This window comes from Hyaena hyaena, unplaced genomic scaffold (genome assembly GCF_003009895.1).
Source record: "Hyaena hyaena isolate Hyena2069 unplaced genomic scaffold, ASM300989v1 scaffold_36, whole genome shotgun sequence".
NCBI classification, from domain to species: domain Eukaryota; kingdom Metazoa; phylum Chordata; class Mammalia; order Carnivora; family Hyaenidae; genus Hyaena; species Hyaena hyaena.
The window spans coordinates 225,453-245,199 of NW_024080668.1; the positions used below are offsets into that span (position 1 = coordinate 225,453).

Sequence of the window (19,747 nt, forward strand, 5' to 3'; positions counted from 1 at the left end):
TCACTGTCATCTCATCTGTAAAAACAGCCACCACAGAGTTCATCAAGAACTCTGCTTCTCCCCGTTGGGGCGCCTGGGTGGCTCAGTTAGTTGAGTAGATGACTCAGTTTTGGCTCGGGTCATGATTCTAGGGTCGTGGGATCAAGCCCTGTGTCAGGCTCCGTGCTGAGCGTGGAATCTGCCTGAGATTCTCTCCCTCTGGCCCTCTCCCCCGCTTGCACGTGCATGAGCTATCTCTAAAACAGTAAGATAAAAAATACCTGCTGCCTCCCTCATGTATTAATCACTTGATGAAAACTGCATTTTCTAGGGCCTCCTGGGGTTACAGCTAGTGAATAGCTGAGCGGATTGCACATAAAAGAAAAAATATATATACATTCCCCTGAGCCTTAAGAAATCCTTCTTCTACTGTTTACCAGAGAAGTTAAGGCATTTTTGTAATAGTAGGGCTTTGGCTGATTTCAGGCTCTGATTAGCCAACCAAACAGACTATGTAATTACCATCATTTCTGGGTACTCGAGCAACACATGAAATTCACAATTCTGGGTGACTGTAGTCATTATCAATAAATTCAATCCAACCAATTTCTGACCTAGCAACCTTAAAATCCACTCTCACACACATGTCCAAGGCTCCCATTAATAGAGGTTGGTAAGTTCTTGTAAGTCTTTTGATTTATAACCCATCTCCTCCTGGAGAAGGCTTTGTGCCTCTCTGGGCTGTTCTGAGATATAACTGTCACCATGGGCTGGAGGCAGTGAGCGACGATTACAGAGAATCCTAAGAATCAGCACAAGCACGTGCAGCAACTATGTCGGGCGCACCCACTGAAAAGCTTTTATGGAAAGGCCTGATTCCCTCAAAACAGGGAGGAAGGACTTCCTCCACCAAAAGGAGAGTCTGAGGTTCAAGGTTCCCAGCCTCGTCTATGACTGCCCACATGTCCCCATCCCAGGTCTCAGGGTTCTGCTTCTTTCCCACGCATGCCCTCACCCTAGTGGTAGTAATATCCTGGTTTTTATTTCCGATGTTTCTGAATTACATGTGTTATTTCTCTTTTTAAAATTTTATTTAGAGGTTTATAAATTGTATTGCTCTTTTCAAAGGAAACAAGTTTTGATTTACTTTATTTTTGCTGATGGCTTTCTGTTTGCGATATTACTGATTTCTACTGTTAGCATTTCCTTCTACTGCTTGGGGTTTAATTTGCTCTTCTTTAACTGGTTCTTATGTTCTTAAATCACTGATTTGAGATATTTCTTTTTAAATATTTATTTATTTTTGAGAGAGAGACAGAGCACGAGGAGGGGAGGGGCAGAGAGAGAGGGAGACACAGAATCTGAAGCAGGCTCCAGGCTCTGAGCTGTCAGCACAGAGCCTGATGCAGGGCTTGAACCTCTGAACCATGAGATCATGACCTGACCCAAAGTTAGATGCTTAACCGACTGTACCACCCAGGTGTCCTGAGATCTTTCTTTTTAAATCTAAGTATTTAATGCTATAAATTCTCTCTAAGTACTGCATTAGCTGTATCCTCCAATTTTTATGTTGTTTTTTCATTTTCGTTAAATCAAAAATATTTTCAAATTTCCCTTATGACTTCTTCCTCCACACATGGATTATGCAGAGGTATGCTGTTTAATATCTAAAAAGTTAGACCTTTTCCAGAAAATTATGTGCTATTACTATTTTTAATTTTTTTATTTTTTAAATTATTTTAATTGCTTTTAATTCATTTTTCTGTTTTTAATCACTTTTTTAATTCTATTGTGATCAGATAACTTCCTTTGTATGATTTTAATTCTTTCAAATCTGTGGTTGTTTGTTTTATGACCTGGAATATAATGTAACTTGGTGGGATTTTCACTGCCATTCGCAAAGAATGTGCAGTGTGCTTACTGGGGACAGTACTCTATAGATGGCAATTATGTCAAGTTGGTTGATAGTTCTGCTCAAGCCTTCTCTAGCCTGACTAAGTTACCATCCACTGTTCTATCAATCATTGTTCTATCAAAGGGCTTTGAAATCTCTGATTATGATTTTGGATTTGCCTATTTCTCCTTTTGGTACTATTAGTTTTTGTTTCATGTATTTCAAACCTCTGTTATTAGGTAACCCAGTATTTAGGACTGTTATGTCCTTATATATGGTTTTCTAATCCAATCTGTCAACTTCTGCCTTTATTTGGGGTGCTCAGACCACTTATATTTAAAATTATCAATGATATGATTGATTTTAGTCTTTATCACGCTATTTGCTTTCTATTTGTCCTCTCTCTTCTTTCGTTCCCTCTTCGTTCACCCTTCTTTTGGACTGATTGTTTTTTATGATGCTCTTTTATTTCCATCATTTCATTCTTATATTTACATCTTTGTTCTTGCTCTTGTTGATTTTATGGTTGCTTTGGGGTTTGTAATATACATCTTTAACAACCACAGTCTACCTTTAAGCAATATTATACTACTTCAGATGTAGACGATGGACCTTCTAGCGGTACACTTCCATCTCACCTCTTCCAACCTCTGTGGCATCATTGTCATACTTTTCACTTTTGCACTGTTCTAAGTTTATAAATTTCACAATATAATGTCAGTGTTTCTGCTTTAAGTAGTAAAAAAACTTTAAAAACTTACAATTTTTAAAACTTTATTCAGTGATGAATTGCATCACATATATTGATATTATATTGGTTTCTTTGGAACAATTTAATTGTAATGTCAGGAAAATAAGCAATTATATTCTGTTTGAAATGAAGATTTTCAATATAAGGGAAAAGGAGTATAACTTTAAGTTATACTTAAAGTATAACTATATATAAAGTATATATAAAGTATATATAATTTAATATATAAATATGTATTATTTATATATATATAAAACTTTAAATAGAATTTGATTGGTAATATCAATATTAATTCATTCCTTTACAACTTAATACCTATCTTTTAAAAACTGTAGTAAAAACCACGTAACATAAAATTTATCATCTTATCTATTTTTAAGTGTACAGTTCAATAGTTAATTACCTTTTAAACAGATTTAAACAGTAAGAATAAAATCATTTATATTTACTTACATAATTACCACTTTTGGTGTTCCTCATGGATCCAGATTTCTACCTAGAACCATTTTCTTCCTGCCAGAAAACTTTCTTGTAGTGCTGGTCTGCTCATGATAAGAGAACGCAGCTTTCATCTGCCTGAAGAGTTTTTCTTTCACCTTCATTTTCAAAAGATATTTTGGTGGGTCTGTTACTACTAATTAATTTTTCTTCTAAGATGGGATCTATTTTCCTGTTTCTTTGCCTGGTAATTGACTGCTATATGGCAACATTGTGAATTTTGTATGATTTGGGAAACTGAAGTTTTTGTGTTCCTTTAAGTATTGTGGGGATATGTTCTGGGTATGCAGTGAAATAAATCTGTAAACAATCTGATTTTTCGGCTGGCTTTAAACATTTGTTAGACAGAATGATTTTTAGGGTAATCCACACAGGTCGGTGTCTTAGGGCAGAAAGAAGGGCTGAGAAGGATACAGATTGGATCTGGAGGGCCAAATACAAGTTATCTGATATATGAGTAAATCCTTATTTTCTTTTTTTTTTTTTAAACCTTTTGTTTTAATAAATAAAACATATTCATGGCTTAGATTTTAAATCACATTTACAGATGAGGAACACTTCTAGGCCCGAACAGGTTAACAGGGAAGCTACTACTGCTAGAAGGAATGCGTGCCCCCCCCACCCCCCAGCGCCATGCATTTTAAGCCTAAAAGCAGAGACTTAATATCAGAGAACACCATACACGTCACCCTCTAGAGTGGAGAACTGAAACCAGAGGAAGAGCAAAGACTTGGTGAAGCTCCCGTAACCACCATCTGATACCCTCACCTCCATGCTACAGAAGCGAATGAAAGCTGTGCTACTTTTAGAGACGCTAGAAGGTTTCCTGATTACATTAAGCAGAACTTGCTCTCATTGTTAACAATTAGGCCACAGGCATTAGCTACAGAAGGGTATCCACTGATAAATACAGAATATTAGGAGAGCGAAGAGGAAGCCACACAGGTATCTTGTTTCTTCAAATATCAGAAACTTCCACATCACAGCCGGAGAGCAATGGATCAACTCCACCTCTCCCGAAGGCTTAGTCCAAAAACTTCCTGTTGGCATTTGCACCAAATAAGGCTCCCCGTACTTCTGGCATCATCTGCTGGGCTATGAGATCCAGCCGTAAAAAAATTTATTTTACGATCTCCATTATAGATCTCAACTCCACCAGCTATTTCCTCAGGCAGGTAGGCCTCTTGATCAATTTGGACATCAACATCTTTTTTGGTGGCGATTTTGTATATAGGAATTGCTTTTTGCACTGCGGCCTTTACCAGAGGGAAATCCTGTTTCCTGCAACGAACAATCATTCGGGGCTCCAGCAACTGATACAAACCCTGGAGCACCAGACCATCCAGCAGCACCTGGTACCTGGTTGTATCTTTTACCACTTTGCTGAGTCTCTGTTTGGCTTCATTTAGTAGGTCTGTAATAAGGTCATCTCTCGCTCTGAGGACTTTGAGCCTTGCTTGATTCATCAAATTAGACATCTGAATTTTCTTCTGCTGCTCAATCTGCTTTTCTTTCTTCTCATACTATTCCATAATCTTCAGTCTTTGGGTTTGCACGAGACGACCTTTCTCAATGTTGAACTCTTCCTCTGCCTTTGCATCTATTTCTTCTGCTTTCTCATTGGCTTCTTGTTCAATAAAAGCCATCATATGCCTTATCTGCTTCTGCACGTCAGCATCGCTGAGAGCCATGGCGAAAGTGGCGCTAGGCCGGAGGGACACTGGCTGGAGAAGTGGTTAGAAGGAGACGGTGGAAGAAAGAGGAAAGGAGAATCCAGCGCAGGTTTCGGCTTCCTTTTCAGTGAATCCTTATTTTCATATCTGATATTTAAATAGACTATAATTTCCTTGAGATCAAAGACAACCTGTCTTTTCCCCTTTATATTTCAGAGATTAACAGTGTCTCACAGATAGCAGGCATTTGTTAAATACTTAGTTTCTAAATATTTTTTAAAACATAACCTTAATCTTACTTCTAAAAAAAACATGAGTTCTTTTCGTAGTGATGCCATTTTTTAAAAAGAACTTAAAACAGTATATATGTAGTAAGTCTATTTCATCAACTTACATTTTCCTCATCCATTCTATTTTTCTAATTTTTCTTTTCTTTTCCATATCTTGCCTTCTCTTCAGTTTAGAGAAATGGAACTCGCTTTCATTTCTGTCTCCCACCTCTACATTTTCAGGAGACACCCAAAACTATTGAGAAATGGAAAACGAATATACCGAGTGTTGAAATGCTGACTATGAGGGAATTTGACTACAGTCAAGAAGTTCTGTGTGTTCAGTGGGAATATGGCAAGACAGAAACAGGAGAGAATACACCTCCTCTATGGTTATTTCTTACTACGTCATGGGTGAACAGCACATTGAGTTTTAAGGAGCACATGTCACAGAAAGACTAACAAAGTGCTAGCATTCTGAGGTACTTAATAACTATTTGTTGAATGGGTAAATGAACAGACATGCTCCAGTAGAGTTTTGTTTTTCCTAAGAACAAACTCTCTATTCATAAGAACCAACTCACCTACTCTCAGCGCTGCTGACTTTGAAGACTCTGATTCTCAAGGAGGACAGCCACCCTCCAATAACAGGGAAGCCTCATTATCATGTCCCAAGAGCTTGTAGTTTCCCTGTGTGACATGCTATCCTAACTGGTTGCCTCTTTTCCTACTTCCAGTTCATTCCTTCTCCTTCACTACACATTAAATAACAAGAAGGAGAATTTTCTATCCCCCACAGCACTATGTATTTGTCTCTATTAAAGCACATATTTACTGCACTGTACTGAAAAACTCTTTTGCTTAAGTCTCTCCCAAATTAAAAGGCAAACTACTGGAGAGAAGGGACTATTTTATCTACCATTGTATCTTAGCATCTAGTACAATGTTTGACATATGGTTGGTATGCAATAAAATCTGTTGAATAAATGCATGATTCACCTCTTGATCATTTTCATTTTCCATACTTAATATATTTACTATGCTACATTCTATAATCTGCATATGACAGACTGAAAATTTGAATGAAGATATGAGGCCACATAAACAGACATTTAGAGCTGTAGAACCTGACCAGGTTAACCTATAAAATGTCAGCTTACAAACATCCTTAGGTAGAAATTATCTCCATAAAAAGAAGTATCTATGGAAAAGTCCCTAAATCACATATAGATATTAGGATCTATGTATATTTAAAACATTCTATTCAATTAATATGAAGACATGTTAAAGTTTCAAACACCATGACAATCCAAATGATCTTCCTCCAGTATCTGTTGTTACAAGCTCTGTAAGAGACAATGTCATCTTTTTCTCAAAACTTCCAACCTCTAGGGTTGCCTGGGTGGCCCACTCAGTTAAGTGATTGACTCCCGATTTCGGCTCAGGTCATGATCTCACGATTCATGGGATGGGACCATATTGGGCTCTGTGCTGACAGTGTGGAGCCTGGTTAGGATCTTCTCTTTCCCTCTCTCTCTGCCCCTCTCCTGCTCATGCTCGCTTGCTCTTTCTCTCTCTCCCTCTCTCAAAATAAATAAACACTAAAAAGAATTCCCACCACTAGTCCAAGCATTAATAGAGTCAAAAACATTTTCAAATCTGCTTTGTTATAAAGATACTAAACTGCAGAGTACCAAACAGTATCTAAAGATGGCCTAGATCAAAGCTGATTACTAAAAGTCTGAGTAAATGTAAGAGGTAAAAAAAAAAAGATATTGTTGATCTTGAAGTAGTATTAGTAACCTCTGAGAAGAGTTAAAATAATCAGTTTTATCAGTTAAATTATCAAGGTTTATTATCTTAAAATTAATTTTCAAAAAGGCAAAAGACTTACTAAATGTATAAGATATAAAATTATTAATATTTTTATATTCTTACTGTATCAGAGACAGGCCTCCAGCCATTGTTCTCTACACGACGATACCAGCCACTATGATCCTCTTCCTCAAGATTATCACTTTTAATATGAGATGAATATTTTGCTGGAAGTTTTGTATAATCTCTGGGGCTATTAGCACACAGATCTTCAATATGTCTATGAGTGAAAATTTTATAGTATATATCAGGTGGAAATTTAACCTGTATTTGGAAAAGTTCAAAGGACCACTGTAATCTAATTACAAAAATGATTTTTAAAATCTACATCTTTTAAATTTCATATAAATGTGCTTTAAGATTACCAAATAAGGATTCACCCATACTTACACCACCTAATCTGAATCGTACGTGAATGCCCGCGGCAGCATCTAGCAGCTCTGCCTGTAAAAAAATATATTCCTTTTCAACATTCTGTATTATCAATTATTCACTACTTCTCACTCTATCATGTTAAAACAGTGCTGAATACTGATTATTTACGAAATAAAGTAAGCCTCAAATAATTATCTTAAAATATATTTTATCCCCTGCTCACACTCTCTCTCCCTCAAAAATAAACATTTAAAAATTTAAAAAACATATATATATTTTAAGATTTAATTTCTAATGGGCATCCAATAAGTAAAACAGTTTTTGTAACTGGAAAAATGATACCAAACTATGTTTCCTTTCTGTGTACCATATAAGTATAAAAGCCAAGTGATTTGTTATTCTAAAAACAGAAATTGTAATTAAGTCCTCAAGTGTATGATTTATATGTTAAACATCATCTTACAGGTAAATTCAGAGGAAAAAAATATGATTGACTAATCTGAGTTTAACAGAAGATGACCTTTCCTAAGTAGCTTTTCTTAAATCAAATATCCATGTTTAAGTTTTATAAGCATTGTATATAAGTGGTCTTCTAAATTGTAATGCCCTGCACCACATGGAAAACAGAGAAAGCAATTTTGGGTCCTCTAACAGAAAAGAGTTCAAGTTTACCTTCTGATAATACTGTTAGATGAGAAAATACTTCTTATCCTAAATTGTTCAATCTATAAAGCCTGAAAGACTACAGTAAGTTTTGCATAATTTTCTCCTGACTAAAAAGTGTACACACACACACATACATACATATGTAGGGTCACAGTTCAATCATGAAAAATATGTTTTATAACAGGATCTTTAGCTTACATTTATAAAATTTATGCAGGTGACCCTTGAACAACATGACTTTGAACTGGACGGGTCCACTTATATGTGGATTTTTTATAGTGTACCACCGTAAATGTATTTTCTTCTCCTTATGATCTGCTTAATAACGAGTTATTTTCTCTAGCTTACCTTATTTTAGGAATACAGTGTTTAATACATACACATACAAAATGTATATTAATTGACTATATTATTAGTAAGGCTTCAGGTCAACAGTAGGCTATTTGTAGTTGAGTTTTTAGAGAGTCACAGTGACACATGGATTCTTGAATGCATGTGGGAGGTCACTGCCCCATCCCAATGTTATTCAAGGGTGAACTGTATATACTTTTTCAACAAAATTCATTATATATACGCTTTTATTTCCACTAAAGTAGGCAAATCTTAAGGGTACAGCTTCATGGATATTTTCCTTTCTATTTTAGTCAGTTACGGTGAAGTGCTAATCATGTCAATCCAATAACAAATTTAGCTGGGTCAAGCCTGGATTGCGGTTTTAGTCATCTGTGTCTAGTTTGTGCACTTCTAGTTTTTCCCTATTTCTCAGATGTGGTTCTGGCAAGTCTCTATCTCTTCAACTATAAAAGCCTATGGGAAATTCAAGTGTACTTTGAGAAGATTTGAGGTTAATTCTTTATCATTCTACCATCTACAAACTCAAATGTGGATGAGAGTCATTTGTGTATTTGAGGCAGTTCCCTTTCCTTGAGCATGACTGTCTCCTAAGCCTATGGGGAATTTCATTTAGTGGAACAGTGTTATTTAATATAGACTTAGATTCGTTGTAAATACTCAGTGCAAATTCTAGGGAACCAAAAATTAGTTTAAAAAAAAAAAAAGGTATAATTGATATGCTGTGAAGAAAGAAAATGCAATCTTATAAAATGCTCACTTAAAACCAGAGAAGATAGAAAAATGGTGCAATAGAAAAAAAAAACAAAAAGAACAATGATAAGAAATAGAAAACATGAAATATGTTAGATATCAATCAATCACCATACTAAATATCAATGGTCTAAATACACAAGTTTATTGGCAGAGACTAACAGAATGGAAAAAAAAAAAAAAGACCCAACTATATGTTGTCTATAAGAAAACCATTTAAAATACAAAGACACAGATAGGGTAAAAGCAAAGTAATGGAGATAGATATACATATTAACTGACATTGATCAAATGAAAACTGAGAAGCTATATTAATTTCAGAGAAAGCTGAATTCAGACCAAGGAAAATCATTAGGAATAAAGAAGAGGATTACATGGTGATAAAGTGGCCAATTTTCTAAGAAGACATAAAAATCCATCAAGTATATAAATACCTAACAACATAGTATCAAAATATGTAAGGCAAAAACTGACAGAACTGCAAGGAGAACTAGAGAAATCCACTATTGTAGTTGGAGAATTTGACACCTCTGTATCGTTAACTGGCGTATTCAGCAGACAGAAAATCATTAAATCTATTATGAAAATAAAGAACACCTTCAATTAACTGGATCTAGATTTCTACAACACTTCATTCAACAACAGCAAATATACATTCTTCTCAAGGTTACATAGAACTTTTATTTACCAACATAGAACATGTTACGGACCATAAAGCACACCTTAACAACTGTAAAATAAGAGAAATCATACAAAGCATGCTTTCAGACCCCAATGTAATTAAACTAGAAATCAGCAACAGAAGGGTAGTCCGAAAACACCTGGAACTTGGAAACTGAACAACACACTTCTAAATAACAAGTGGATCAAACAGAAAGTCTCAAGAGAATTTTAAAATCTTCTGAACTGAATGAAAATGAATATACAGCTTATCAAATTTTGTGAACTGCACTGAAAACAGTGCCTAGGGGAAATTTTATAGCACTAACTACATATATTTGAAAACAACAAAGACTTGAAATTAATAATCTAGGCTTCCATCTTAAGAAATTAAGAAAACAAATTAAATCAAAAGCAAGCAGAAGTCAAGAATAAAAAAACAGAAATCAATGAAATTGAAACAGGAAATCAACAGAGAAAAATCAAAGAAATTAAAAGCTAGTTCTTTGAAAAGATCAATAAAACCAATAAGCTTCTGGCCAAGAAAACTAAGAATGAAAAAATAGAAGACACAAATGACTAATATCAGAAAAGAGGGGCCATCACTACTGATTCCACGGACACTAACAGCATAATTAACAAATATGAAAAATTCTATTCCCACAGATTTGATAAATGGCTGAAAAGACACAACCTGACAAAACTCACACAAGGAGAAATAGAAAATCTGAATAGACTAACACCTATTAAAGATACTGAATGAATTATTAACCTTTCAAAAAAAGAAAGCACCAAGCCTCAATGGGTTCAATGGTGAACTCTACCAAACATTTAAGGAAAAAAATATATCAATTCTCTGCAATCTCTTCCAGAAAACAGAAGCAAAGGGAACACTTCCTAACACATTCTATGAGACCACTATTATTCTAAATACAAAAACACAGGGGCGCCTGGTTTTGGGTGGCTCAGTTGGTGAAGTGTCCAACTATGGATTTTGGCTCAGGTCATGATCTCATGGTTCATGTGATTCAGCCCCATGGGCTCTATGTTGAAAGAACAGAGCCTGCTTAGGATTCTCTCTCCTTCTCTGCCCCTCCCTAGCTTGCAATCTCTCTCTCTCAATAATAACTAAACTTTAAAAAAATAAATAAAATGTACATGGAAATACAAAACTTCCAACAATAGCCTGGAAGTGTCTTCTTGAAGAACTACAAAATAGGAGCACTTCTCTACCATGTAATACACTTGTTATAAACCTAAAGTAATTATAACAAGGGTAGAAAAATAGACCATGGAAGAGAACAGAAAATTCACAGACTCCTACATTAATGGTTACTTGATTTATGATAAAAGTAGCATGGCAGAGCAGTGGAGGCTGAGAAGGAAGGACTATCTTTTTTTTTTTTTTTAATTTTTTTTTTTAAGGTTTTTATTTATTTCTAGGAGAGAGAGAGAGAGACAGCGCGAGCAGGAGGGGGGTCAGAGAGAGAGGGAGTCACAGACTGAAACAGGCTCCAGGCTCTGAGCTGGCAGTCAGCAGAGAGCCCAATGCTGGGCTCGAACCCATGAACCGCGAGATCATGACCTAAGCGAAAGTCGGACGCTTAACCGACTAAGCCACCCAGGCGCCCCGGAAGGACTATCTTTCTAATAAATAGTGTTTAATCATTTCGTTTTCTATATGGAAGAATATGAAAGGGACCTCTACTCCACACCATACACAAAAAAATCAATCGCAAGTAGATTGCATATCTAAATATGAAAGGAAAATCAATAAAGTTTATATAATATAGGAGAATACTTTCATGATTTCAGGACTGGTGAAGCTTATAAAAAGGACCAACCATACATACAAGCACTGATCATCTTAAGTACATTAAAATCAAGAACTCTGGGGGTGCCTGGGTGGATCAGTTGGTTAAGCGTTAGACTTCGGCTCAGGTCATGATCTCGTGGTTTGTGAGTTCGAGTCCCACATTGGGCTCTGTGCTGACAACTCAGAGCCTAGAGCCTGCTTCAGATTCTGTGTCTCCCTCTCTGTCTCCCACCCCTTATTCACGCCCTGCCTCTCTCTCTCTCAAAAATAAACAAACATTTAAAAAATTTTAATTAAGAACTCTGTTCACCAAAAAACATTTTTGTTTCAAAATATTAACCTAGGGATTGGGGCCACAGGGTGGAAATAAAGATGAAGCAAGGCTGGCCGTGAATTGCTAATTGTAGAAACTAGGTGATAGGTACATGTGGTCTATTATTTTATTCTTTCTATCTTAGTATATGTTTGACATTTTTCATGATAAAAAACATACAGTGAAGACCATCCTAAGACTGACAAGTCAAATCATAGAATGGAAAATGAAAACGACAAAGGGCTTTTATGAAGACCCTATAAAAAACTGCTTTAAACCAGTAAGAATAAGACAATATACACATAAAACACACCAAAAACTATGTCAGGAGCTCAGCTGATCTGGGAGAAGAGTAGCTAAGATGTTGGGTGTCAGAGTAGCCGTTTAAGGAAACAAGCACAAAGGGAAAGAGAGCTTTTAACCACTTACTAGGTGGGAATAAGCAAGAGTTAGAGCATCTACAGCTGGAGGAGGCGCCAATCCACCTGTTCCCTCCCACCCCCACCCCCACCCCCACGGAACAGTGCAGTGACAGAGAGTCAGGTGGATCAGCAGAGTTTCGAACAAAAGGCTCCTGCATTTTTAGGGACCGTGAGGTGTGTATGTGTGGGTGGGAGGGAGGAGATTGAGAGAGGAGAGTCCAGGTGGACTGAGTCAGAGTGTCTTCAAGGTTCCCCGTAAAGAGGTCTCAGCAGATGTGCTTGAAGACCTCGGCCCAAAGCCTCAGACAGAGAACTAAAAATGAAGGTGCTGGGACTAGACATTTATTTATTTATTTATTTATTTATTTATTTTTACAAATAGTTTATTGTCAAATTAGTTTCTACATAACACTCAGTGCTCATCCCCAAAGTGCCCTCCTTCATGCCCATCCCCCCCTCCCCCTGGGACTAGACATTTAAATACGTCTGGGGGGGATCTGTCCAGGGGTCCTGAGCCCCAGCCTGAGTTCCCTTCAGAGGCTGCAGGACAAGTCTGACTGTGAGGAGGGCACAGCTTTCCCGTGTGCGGCCTGTTGGGTAAGGTCCCTTTGACTATTCTGGTCATGCCTGGAAGAGCAGACAGGATTTTAACCAGGAGCTGAACTCACAGAGATGCTCACCTCCACTAGTTATCAGGGAAAGGCAAATTAAAACGCTGATAACAGTTAGCATTGGTAGGATGTAAAGCATCAAGAACTCCAAGAGACTGATGATGGATAATACAAATTGTACAGTAACTTTGGAATATAGTTTGGCATATCCTGTTACCCAGAAATCCCATTTCTAGGTGGAATAGAAACCACAAGAAATTCTTGTTCATATGCACCAGGGCAGATGAATAGGGATGTTCCCCAAAGCAATCTTTATACAGACTCAATCCAGGAAAAAAAAAAATGCCAATGAACTATAGAATGAATAAACAGTAGTGTATATATATATATAAAATGAAACAATTATCATTGTTTTTAATAAAATGAATACAATTCAGCTACACAAACACAATGCTGAATGAACAAAGCTACATACAAAAGCTTTGTATGTAGGATTCTATTTACATACAGCTCAAAAACAGAGAAAAGTAAAGCAAATAAACAAAAAAGCTACAACTGAGAATCGTAGTTGTTCTAGGGAGCAGGGACCTGGCGGAGATGCGCAGAGCCCCGGGAGGCAGGGGTCTCAAGTATGAAACACTGATCTGGGTGATGGTTAGACAGGGGGTTGTTTGTGATGATTCACTGATCTATACACATTTATGTTTCATGAACGTTTCTATCATGTGTGTGATGCTTCGATAAAACAGTGTTTTAAAAGAAATAAATACAAGCACATTTATAAAGCAGCCACACATCTTGAAGGGAGAACACAGATGCTGTATGAATAAATAGCATCCTTACCTCCTTAGGACTGATGTATCTCATTATCTGACGTGGCTCTCCTTGTCTTCTTAGATCAATCAGTCTTTTAAAGTGCTGGAAGATAGCGACATTCTAAAGGTTCAAATACATAAGATTTTATGGTCAAAACTGGATTCTCTGCCTCTGATGAGCTTTTTCCTAATTAGGGCAAAATGAGTAAAGATCATATAATAGATTTTATGTGTGTAAACTAGATTTTAGAAATATTATCACTCAGGATTTGCTCTGACAAGCCAGGCAATACTAATTTTATTCTCACAAAGAGATTTCCTTCACTTTGGAAGTGCATCACAGGCAGCTGTAAGGAAGATACCCAGGATGTTGGTCGAACCGCTTGTGTGTGCTCCAGAGTCATTCAGGAGGAAGATAAAATACAGCCTACTGGTTAGGAACACGGATCCGGGCATCATATAATCTGGATTCAACGGTTAGTACCCACTCACTGTGTGACCCTGGACAAGCTGCTTCAATTCTCTCCTCAGTCTCTCATCTAAAACATGGGAATGATGGTGGGTATCTCATACAGCTATGGCACGGAGTTCATGAGTGAATATCCGTAAAGCACTCAGAACAACTTCTGGCACAAGGCAGCACTAAATAATTATCATCTTATTATTACCATTACAGAAACCTCATTCCTGTAGTAATTCTGTTGATTTACAAACCCTATCTACTACTCATGTTAGGGCATATTTGGTCAAACATCTCCAAACAATTCTTTTTTTTTTTTTTTTAATTTCTTTTATGTCTTTTTTTATTTTGAGAGACAGAGATAGAGACCAAGCAAGGGGGGGGGGGCAGACAGAGAGGGAGACAGAATCTGAAGCAGGCTCCAAACTCTGAGCTGTCAGCACAGAGCCCAACATGGTGCTCGAACCCACGGACCGTGAGATTGTGATCTGAGCCTAAGTCGGACACTTAACCACGTGAGCCACCCAGGCGCCCCTGTTCTTCTTTTTTTAATGTTTGTTTATTTTTGAGAGAGACAGACAGCATGAGTGGTGGAGGGCAAGTTTCAACAAATTTCAAGTTATTAAAATCATATAAATAACTGGCCTCAGAATTAAACCAGAAATCAGTAACAGGAAGGTAACTAGAAAACTACTAAATATTTGATACTTAAGCAATATAATTCAAAAAAACCCCATAGGTCAAAAAAAAAAATCACAATGGAAATTGTAAAATATTTTAAAGTGAAAGGTAATAGGGGTGCTTGGGTAACTTAGCTGGTTAAATGTTTGACCCTTGATTCTGGCTCAGGCTCAGGTCATGATCTCACAGTGTGTTGAGATCGAGTTCCATGTCACGCTCTGCATTGGCAGCATAGAGCCTGCCTGGGATTCTCTTGGGAGGGTAATAAAATGCAATATTGTACTGCAGTGCAATAAAGAAAAAGAAGTAACAGGTATAAAGTTTACAAAGAAAAGATGGAAGTCATTCAGAGATGACATGATTAGGTGGTAAAATCCAAAGGAGTCAACAAAAAAGCAATTAGAAATAATAAGTGTACACTAGGTCAGCAGATAAAAATAAGTTATATTTCTATAAACTAGAAGTGAATTAGGAAATAAAATTTAAAATAATACCACTCACAGTAGCATCAAACAATGTCAAATACCCTTAAGTTAAATGAAAGATACATAAGACTTCTACACTGCAAACTACAAACCATTGTGAAGGAAAATTTTAAAAGATCTAATACCTGAAGATATGTACCAGGTTCATGAAAACTTAGAGTAGTAAAATGTCAGTTCTCCCCCAAATTGATCTATTGATCCCCCCAATTATAATCCCCACAAATATTTTTGCAAAACTTAATAAATTGATTCTATTATTTATATGGAATTGCAAAAACCCTAGAATAGATGTGATAATCAGGAAGAGCATCATAGTCAGAGGATTCTGATACCCACACTTATAATAAAGCTAGTTACAAGACAGTGGGGTATTGGCCCAAATAAAGACAAACAAACTGAAGCAACTGAACAGAGACCACAGAAACACTTCACATATATGATGACATGATTTAGACAAAGGCACCACTGCCATATACTATGGAAAGGATGGTATTTTCAATAATCGGTACTTAATCATTTGGTTATAAAGACAAAAATGAACTTTGTCAAAAAAAAAAAAAAAAAAGAACTTTGCCTACACCTCTCATCACACATTAATTTGAGATGATGCTAGATCTCAATCTTCTACAACAAAAGCAACTAAGCATCTAGAGAAAGCATAAGGAAAGTATCTCTTGGTTTTGGGTTAGGTAAACATTTCCCTTCAGATTTATTTCAATATAACTGACACATAATGTGCTGCCTGAGCTGGATGTCTGCCTTGGGATCTTTTCCCACTGGGAAAGTTTTGATATTGTCACCTCTTTAGGTAAACATTTCTTCTTTATTTTTTAATGTTTATTTATTTTTGAGAGAGAGAGGGAGACAGAGAGCAGGGAGAGCAGGGAGAGAGAGAAAGCAAGTGCAGGAGGGGCAAAGAGAGAGGAGAACAGGGGATCAGACAGAGGATCAGAAGCGGGCTCTGCACTGACAGCAGAGAGCCCGATGTTGGGCTCAAACCCATGAACCCTGAGACTATGACCCAAGCCGAAGTCCGACATTCAACTGACTGAGCCACCCAGGAGCCCCTAGGCAAACATTTCTTAAACAGGACACAGAAAGCAATAACCATAAAGAACAAGTGATTAAATTGGGCTTAATTAAAATGAAAGACTTCTCATTATCAAAACAACATCTTTAAGAATGCAATGTTGGAGAAAATATCTGCCAGGCACGTATTCAATAAAGGACTTGAGCCTAGGATACATGAGGAACTCCTCCACGTGAAAATGGACAGTGTACTAGTAGATGTAGCAGGATTTGGGGGTCTGGAGACTGGGGAGATAGGTAAAGAAATAAAAGGTAGGAGGCTGGGATATTTATATCCTCATCATGCATAATAAGGAGTCACATAATCCTACGTTAACATGATGGAACAGGAAACAAAGGTTTAAATATTCTTTTTTTAAATGTTTATTTATTTTTGAGAAAGAGGGGGACACAGGATCTGAAGCAGGCTGTAGGGTCTGAGTGGTCAGCGCAGAACCTGATGCAGGGCTTGAACTCACAAACCCTGAGATCATGACCTGAGCCAAAGTTGGTCGCTTAATCAACTGGGCCAACCAGGTGCCCCAGGTTTAAATATTTTTTAAAAAAATGTTTTAATGTTATTTTATTTATTTTTGAGAGCGAGACATTAACACAGAATCCGAAGCAGGCTCCAGGCTCTGAGCTGTCAGCACAGAGCCCCACAATAGGGCTTGAACTGGTGAACCGCTAGATCATGACCAGAGCCGACGTCGACTGCTTCACCGACTGAACCACCCAGGAACCCCTAAATATTCTTTAAAGAAATAAGATAACAGGGGCACCTGGGTGGCCCAGTTGGCTAAGCACCCGACTCTTGGTTTTGACTCAGGTCATACTCTCACAGTTTGTGAGTTAGAGCCCCACATCCCACTCTGTGCTCCCAGCTTGGAGCCTGCTTGGGATTCTCTCTCTCTGCCCCTCCCTCTCTCTCTGCCCCTTACCTGCTCTCTCCCTCAAAATAAATAAATAAACTTAAAAAAATTAAGGTAACAAATAGAGGAACTAAAAAATAATCACATATGGTACTGGCAGGGGAGATAAACAGGGCTGTGTAAGGGGTAAGTAAGATAAGCTCTCAGTTATCTTTGCGGAAAATCAACAGGTCACTTCTAAAGTTGGTAAATAAAAAATAATTCTATAAGCATGTTATGTAATAACAGAAATAACTACTAGGAGATCTAAAACAAAAAACTGTTCAAAGTGGTTCTCTTTAGAGTATGACGGTAGAGAAGAGTAGGAGGGGGTAAAAGATGTGCTTTTATTTATAAGCTCTTCTAGATTATTTTACTGAAAGAAGTCCATATATTATGACTTAAAATATTCACATGAAAGAAAATACCTTAATTTTCAGTAGTTTGACTATGCAAATTATTCATTTATAGGACCAAGTAATGTGTTAAAATTAAGCATCCTTATTTAGAAGTCATCCTCTGAGGCACTTGAAGCAGAATATATCTAGATTTAAGATCAAATGTTTTATCTTTCAGTCTTAGGGCTACATTATCCTTATATTTGAACCATGGCTCTCATGGTTGCTTTTTTTCAGTTTCTAAACAGTTTTTAAATCCAACTGTTCTGTCCACGTCTTCAATTGAATGGGGCACCATTTTCTCTCCAAATAGAACCCACTTATATCCATTTAACATGCTAGCCTTATTTAAATTGATCATCTTTTTAAGAAAAATATTTTAGGGGCACCTGGGTGGCTCAGTTGGTTAAGTGTCTGACCTCAGCTCAGGTCATGATCTCACAGTTCCTGGGTTCAAGCCCTGCATTGGGCTGTGTGCTGACAGTTCAGAGCCTGGAGTCTGCTTCAGATTCTGTGTCTCCTTCTCTCTCTGCCTCTCCCCTACTAATGCTCTCTGTCTCTCAAAAATGAATAAATATTAAAACAAATTTAAAAAATTTTTAATGATTTCATTTATTTTGAGAGGGAGAGAGAGAGAACAAGGGAGGAGCAGAGAGAGAGGGAGAGAGAATCCCAAGCAGGCTCTGAGCAGCAGTCCAGAGCCTGACATAGGGCTTGAACTCAAAAACCATGAGATCATGACCTGAGTCAAAGTCAATGCTTACCTGACCTAGCCACCGAGGCACCCCAATCACCATTTTTATTTCCTTCATTTTCCCCCTCCTTCTCTCCTTATAAACATCATTGATTTTCCTTAAATATTGGTCAATCCTTGGTTATACTACTAATACTTAAGGTCTGTGTCAACTGCTCATGGGGACTAGTCTGAGTATCCTCGGCTTTTCTATAAGTATCCTATTTTCCCATTTCCTCAACACAAACGGGAAGATCGCCTGGGAGCTTTGTAACATGGGTGGGATTAGCTAACCAACAGACTTTCTCGGAGGGGTACGGGTAGGTGGCCAGCAACCAAGCAGCGTGTCTCCCTACTATTAAAATCAAGAGGCTTTTACTGGAGAGTGCCAAGTCCACAACAAAATTAGCTTTTCCAAACAGTTTACTTAATTTTTTTAAAAAGAGATAGGCTTCGGGGCGCCTGGGTGGCTTAGTCGGTTAAGCGTCCAACTTTCACTTGGGTCATGATCTCGCGGTTCGTGGGTTCGAGCCCCGCGTCGGGCTCTGTGCTGACTGCCAGCTCAGAGCCTGGACCCTGCTTCAAACTCTGTGTCTCCCTCTCTCTCTGACCCTCTCCTGCTCGTGCTGTCTCTCTCCTAGAAATAAATAAAACATTAAAAAAAAAAAAAAGAGATAGGCTTCAGCGTTCTTTCTCCTAATAGTAAATATCCACCTGCCAGTAGATTTTTTGACTCCTGGCAAATATCCATGTACCTGCAGCTCTGGGGTCTGAAGTGACAGTGGAGCAAATGGTACAAATGGCCCTGTGTCTACAGTAATTCTCCTTCCAGCTCTTTCCAACCGCTAACTCTAAGTGATATCCTTTCTAGGGCTCCGGTGACAAACCGGCTCTGTCACTGCAGCCCCAGTGAAGTGTGTCCAGGCAAGGCTTCTACATGGATCTGTCCCACAGGAGGCTACCATCTAGTTTTGGTTGTCCAAAACTGAGATCAGATTCACCTGCTCATGAACTCCCTTCTCTCCGGTTTGGGTTAGCTTTCTGTACACTGTCATTTCACAGGGGTTCTGTAGGGACAAAGAGTGAAAACGTGTGCTCACTTAAATACGGAGTTACAGTACACACACATGTGCACACACACCTGTCTGTTCATATACAGGGCTTCTCTGCTGAAAGGCCTCAAGGGCAAGGGTGTACTGTAAAATGCTTGCACAGTGCTTGGAATATAAGGTAAGTGGCTGCTTGGATTTGGATGTGAGATAAAGGAAGTTACAAATGGTACGCTGGTAG

At 37.7% G+C, this 19,747-nt stretch overlaps 1 protein-coding gene and 1 pseudogene across 2 annotated transcripts in view; both read right to left on the reverse strand.

Moving 5' to 3' along the window:
• The window catches only part of CUNH11orf65 (chromosome unknown C11orf65 homolog), a 56,550-nt gene that overhangs the window by 16,844 nt on the left and 19,959 nt on the right, over positions 1 to 19,747 (reverse strand). For both annotated transcript variants that reach the window (XM_039229240.1, XM_039229238.1), the window contains exons 3-6: positions 13,750 to 13,842; positions 7,330 to 7,383; positions 7,003 to 7,203; positions 5,190 to 5,320 (exon numbers count right to left, since the gene is read on the reverse strand). In XM_039229240.1, coding sequence (XP_039085171.1) covers positions 5,190 to 5,320; positions 7,003 to 7,203; positions 7,330 to 7,383; positions 13,750 to 13,842 — 479 coding nt within the window. The remainder of the gene's footprint in view (positions 1 to 5,189; positions 5,321 to 7,002; positions 7,204 to 7,329; positions 7,384 to 13,749; positions 13,843 to 19,747) is intronic.
• LOC120229918 lies at positions 3,736 to 4,912 on the reverse strand (annotated as a pseudogene).